The sequence below is a fragment of the Anguilla rostrata genome, chromosome 16, assembly GCF_018555375.3.
Source record: "Anguilla rostrata isolate EN2019 chromosome 16, ASM1855537v3, whole genome shotgun sequence".
Lineage (NCBI taxonomy): Eukaryota > Metazoa > Chordata > Actinopteri > Anguilliformes > Anguillidae > Anguilla > Anguilla rostrata.
Genome location: NC_057948.1, coordinates 10,588,429 through 10,593,428, shown reverse-complemented (window position 1 = coordinate 10,593,428; position 5,000 = coordinate 10,588,429). Strand labels below are relative to the sequence as shown.

Genomic DNA, 5,000 nt, shown 5'->3' with positions numbered 1-5,000 from the left:
TGCTCTAGCTGTTGAATGAGGCGTTCAATGACTAGACAACGTAAAAAAAATGCCTTTCAAACCTCACCCTATACCTGTCAGACCCCCCGCATCCCCCCCATATGTCCCAGAATCCTCCTCCACTGCCATACCTACCAGCCGCCGTAGGCAAACAGGCCGCTGTACAGGGCCAGCCCGATGTTCCCAAAGTCCGACTTGGACCCTTTGAAGGAGTTCTCAGGCAACAGACCTTCAACATCACCTGAGAGAGAGAGAGAGAGAGAGAGAGGGAAAGAGCGACAGACAGAAAGAGAAGAGGGAAAAAGACAGAAGCAGACAGAGGGCAAAAGAGAGAGGGAGGGAGGGAAGGAGACAGAGGGGGGGATGGAGAGAGAAGAAAGAGGGAGTTAAACCTCATTTAAAGACTGCCTACACGCACTGACTTGGGGAGGTTATTGAGAGATGGGGGCTAAAGACTCGCACTGCCCCCACCCCCAGCCCGGCTGCCTCCAGAATGCCGTTCCAGGATCCGCCCCCCGGCGCATGCCGTGAGGTTAATGAGCGCGGGGTCCACGGCGGTGCAGACGTCGGAGGTGGACGTGGGTACGGTGGGAATGCGCTGTCCTTTCAGCCAGAGCAAACACCCTGTCATTTCAAACAAAGCCGCTCCCACCGCGGGCCCCTAGAACCTGCCAGAATCCCGCCTTTCCCATCACACCCCGCCCACAACCGTCAGACCCCGCCCACTCCAGTCAGATCCCGCCCACTCCTCTCAGAGCTCACCCGCTCCAATAAGAATCCGCCCCCTGCTGTCAGAACCCATCTACTCCAGTCAGAACCCGCTCACTCCTGTCAGAACCCGCCTCTCCCCTTAGACCCCGCCCACTCCTCTCAGAACCCATCCACTCCTGTCAGAACCCGCCTCTTCCATCAGAACCACCCGTTTCTGTCAGAACCCTCTGGCTCTGCTCATCATCAGAACCTGCTGGCTGTGACAAACTAAGCAAACACGGCCGACTTCCCATGATCCTCTTGTGCCCAGCTGCCCAGAGTCTTTCTGTAAACCCTTCACAGAAATAAACTGTCCTGACCTACTGCTCAAGTACGGCCCTTACTTCACTGACTGGTACTTTACTGTCTCTCTTTTTCTATCTCACACACTGACACACACTCACTCACGCGCACACCGACACACACACACACACACACACACACGCACAGCCCAGATGAAACAGGGCTCTTGCGCATCTTCTTCATCAGGCAGTGGTTTTATTTAGTCCTTGTCCTGAAAGCAGTTTATTCATTGACTGCGAGTCCCACAATGCCCTCGTTTCAGCCTCTCACACTGCTGGCTTCATTCACTGCTGGCAAGCGGTCCAGTCTGTGTGTGTGTGTGTGTGCGTGTGTGTCCGTTTGTAGATTGCGTTTTTGTGTACGTGTGTGTGAGAGACAGAGAGAGTGTGTGTGTGTGTACGTGTGGAGATTGTGTTTGTGTATGTGTGCGTGTGTTAATTTATTGTCCTTCTTTGCTCTCTTGCTTCAGTTCATTCATTAAGCTCTCAGCAGGCAAGACCCCATTCCCACACTAATTACACTCAATTAGTCCAGTCACACACACACACACACACACACACTTGCACACACAGCTATATGCGTGCACTTACATACACACACACACACACACACACACACACTTGCACTTGTATGCACAAACTCCTACTGCGCTAGGTTTCCATGTGTTAAAGTGTCAGTGCGAGCATGTGAATGCATGTGGCCACGTGTGTGCACGTGTGTGCACGTGCATGTGCATGCACATGTGCATGTGCCCACCCTCCCTTTGTTTCTTTATTCAGACTGCTGGAACGCAGAGAGGGTAACAGACAGAGAAGGGCCCACAGCACAGATAGCGCCATGGCGGGGGATCGAACCCCTGCCGGCAGGGGGAACTCGCGCACGTCTACGGACCGTACCACTCTCACTGCATTTAGGGGTGAACGGCGAGAGTCCTCTGTGCCATACAGCCTAGTTGTGTGGGTGCGATTGTGACATCAGCATTAGAATGTTCCGTTACGAGAATTCTAATCGCGCATTTGTCATCTTACACCCTTCAGGAGTTAATCGCCTACCTCCTGTTCTTGCATATCCCTGCTTGCATTTGCCAGTCAGAGTATGTTCCAGTGTGCCTCACACGAAGGGCTTAAACTGCACTCTGGACTTCCGTGGGGAGCTGAAGGACAGAGAGCTGGGTTCTGTAGCCCCTGACGGTCAAAGCAGGACACTGCGCAGGTGAATGGAGGACAGGTGAGGAACAGGAAGTGATGCGTGTAGAGAGGGACCTGCAGGCGAGAACCTGTGATTTTCGGTTGTAAATCAACCATTGAGGGATCCTGTTTCACCTCCGTAGGAACACACACCGCACTGTGCCTTTCATAGCTGATGGAGAGTGAGCACAGAGGGGAAGGCCGGGGGTGGGGTAGTATGGGCCAGGACAGGGTTTTCACTATCACAAAAACGCAGACGGGCGGGGGGCGGTCACTTCAAGATGAGCCACGCCCTGATTGGCTGATGGGAGTTTGGGGGGTGGGGGAGTGCAGCCAAGCTCCTGAGTTAGCAAGATTATTCCAAACACCCGCATACACAGGGATCCTACTCACAATGGAGTCACCCCAGGCTAAAATGCCAAAACACACACACTCTCTCACACACACACACACACACACACTCTCTCTCTCAAACACACACACACTCACACACACTCTCTCACACACACACACTCTCTCTCTCTCAAACACACACACACTCACACACACTCTCTCACACACACACACTCTCTCTCTCAAACACACACACACTCACACACACTCTCTCACACACACACACACACTCTCTCTCAAACACACACACACTCACACACACTCTCTCACACACACACACACACACTCACTCACACACACAGACACACACACACTCACAAACACTCTCACACACACATACAGACACACACACACGTACACACACGCTCACAGACACACACACATTCACACACACACATGCGCTCTCAGACACTCACAGACACTCACACACACACACCAGCTACAGGGCTGGTCTTGTGATTTGGTTACCGCCTTGGGCCTGACTTTGTTAATATCAGCGGTGAAACTCGGATGTAATGAAGGCATGGAAATGTATTGTAATGTTATGCATTGTAATGCAATGCAATTTCAATATAATGTAAATTAACCAGCCTGCAGTCTAGCAACTCATCGCTCCAAGAGGTCCCCCCTCTCTCTCATTCTCTTTCTCTCACTCTCTCTCTCTTTCTCTTACTCTCACTCTCTCTCGCTCTTCATTCATTTCACAAAATTTTCTTCAATAGCAGCAGTACTGCCAAAAAACAGTCCCACAAAAACACATTTGTTTCATATTGTGAGTATACTAGCTATTGCAAGCCTGTTACCATAACCAATTCTAACTGGTGATGTCACATTATGAGTTAAGGATCTGTTATCTGGGCACGTGTCTCCAACGTTGTACATTTAGCCCTTTGAAGAGTAGGTTTTAGGGAATATTTCTTTTAAAAAAAGCAGTGATTGTCACATCTGAATTATAGCATCAAGTTTAGAATGCTGTAATCACATATTTGTGATCTTGCATCTTAAAGGGTTAATTCCCAGATGGGAATCTGCAGCTGTTGTAGCCCGAAGCATTACTTAACCTGAATTTCTTCAGTACACATACACCTATATATAAATGGATATTTATGTACAGAATGTTGCTCCCAATACAAGTGTCTGCTAAACGCAAATATACAAACGTAAATGTGAAAATGAGTTTGTGTTATTTAAAAAAAAAACCTCCCAGCACCGGCACTTCAATGGAATCAATGAACAATGAATGCAAATAATGTGAGCTTTTAACGCGACCGAACAGTTCCTTTGATACAGCGAGTATCAAAGAAGTGCGTTACTGTAAGGTCGGCACTCAGAGGTCAGAGGTCAAAGGTAAGACCCATTCCAGGAAATAAAAGGTGAACCCGGTGGGAGCTTTAGCGCCCTTTGGCATGGGAAGGGGGGGCGAGCGAGCGATTGTGTCGGGCCAGACAGGAGCGCTGCCGCCGCGGCGGCAGCGGGGGCTATGCTAATCTCCCTCTCTCCGCCCACGCACCAGCTCTGCAGAACAAGGGACGGACTGTTCCAGACCGCGTCCGTCAGCGAATCAGCCGGGTCCGGCCCGGTTCCGAGCCCCCCCCCCACCCCCCACCCCCCCCCGCTGGCTCTTTCTCACTCCCCCTCTCCTCTCCTCCAGGCGCTTTGGACAGCACTCTAAAGCGGAGCTCACAGAGTAACCCGCTTTAACCCTCAAACGCGGCCGACGATGACTCACGCCTGGGCGTGGTCGGTAGCCACGGTGACTGAGCTGGAGCTTTGCGTTGCTCGAGGAAATCCTCAGTTAACGTTTCATGCGCTAATATAGTTGCTTCTAGTATGTTCCTCGCACTAATTAAGTTCCTTCTTACACCTTTCCCGCTTATAAAGTTGAAGTGGTTACTTATGTGTTCCTCGTGCTCATAAAGTTGATTCTTACATGTTTCCTGGGATAAAAAAGTTGCTTCTTACATGTTTCCTCCACTAATAAAGTTGCTTCTCACGTTTTCTCTGCTAATAAAGTTGCTTCTTAAATGTTTTCACTGCTAATAAAGTTGCTTCTTACATGTTTCCTCAACTAATAAATTTGTTTCTTACATGTCTCCTCCACTAATAAAATGTTTTTTTACATGATCCCTGGTCTGATAAAGTTGCTTCTTAAACGGTCCCCGCGCCAATGTAGTTTCACAATCCCTGTGCTAAATAAAGTTGCTTACTGCATGCTAGTCGTGCATAGGCTGCATTAGGAGAAGGTTACTCTTTCCTCTCTGGTCAGTTGGAGTTCAGGGAGCATGAACAACCAGCAGCCAGCCCCCGACCCCCCCCCCCACTGTGGAGGGGCCCGCCCCCCGTAGCTGAAACAACAACCCACCCCAC

At 50.3% G+C, this 5,000-nt stretch overlaps 1 protein-coding gene across 1 annotated transcript in view; it reads right to left on the bottom strand.

Moving 5' to 3' along the window:
* slc7a5 (solute carrier family 7 member 5) overlaps positions 1 to 5,000 on the bottom strand; it is an 18,591-nt gene that overhangs the window by 6,566 nt on the left and 7,025 nt on the right. Inside the window, exon 3 of the mRNA XM_064312663.1 lies at positions 136 to 241. Within this exon, the coding sequence (XP_064168733.1) occupies positions 136 to 241 (106 nt within the window). The remainder of the gene's footprint in view (positions 1 to 135; positions 242 to 5,000) is intronic.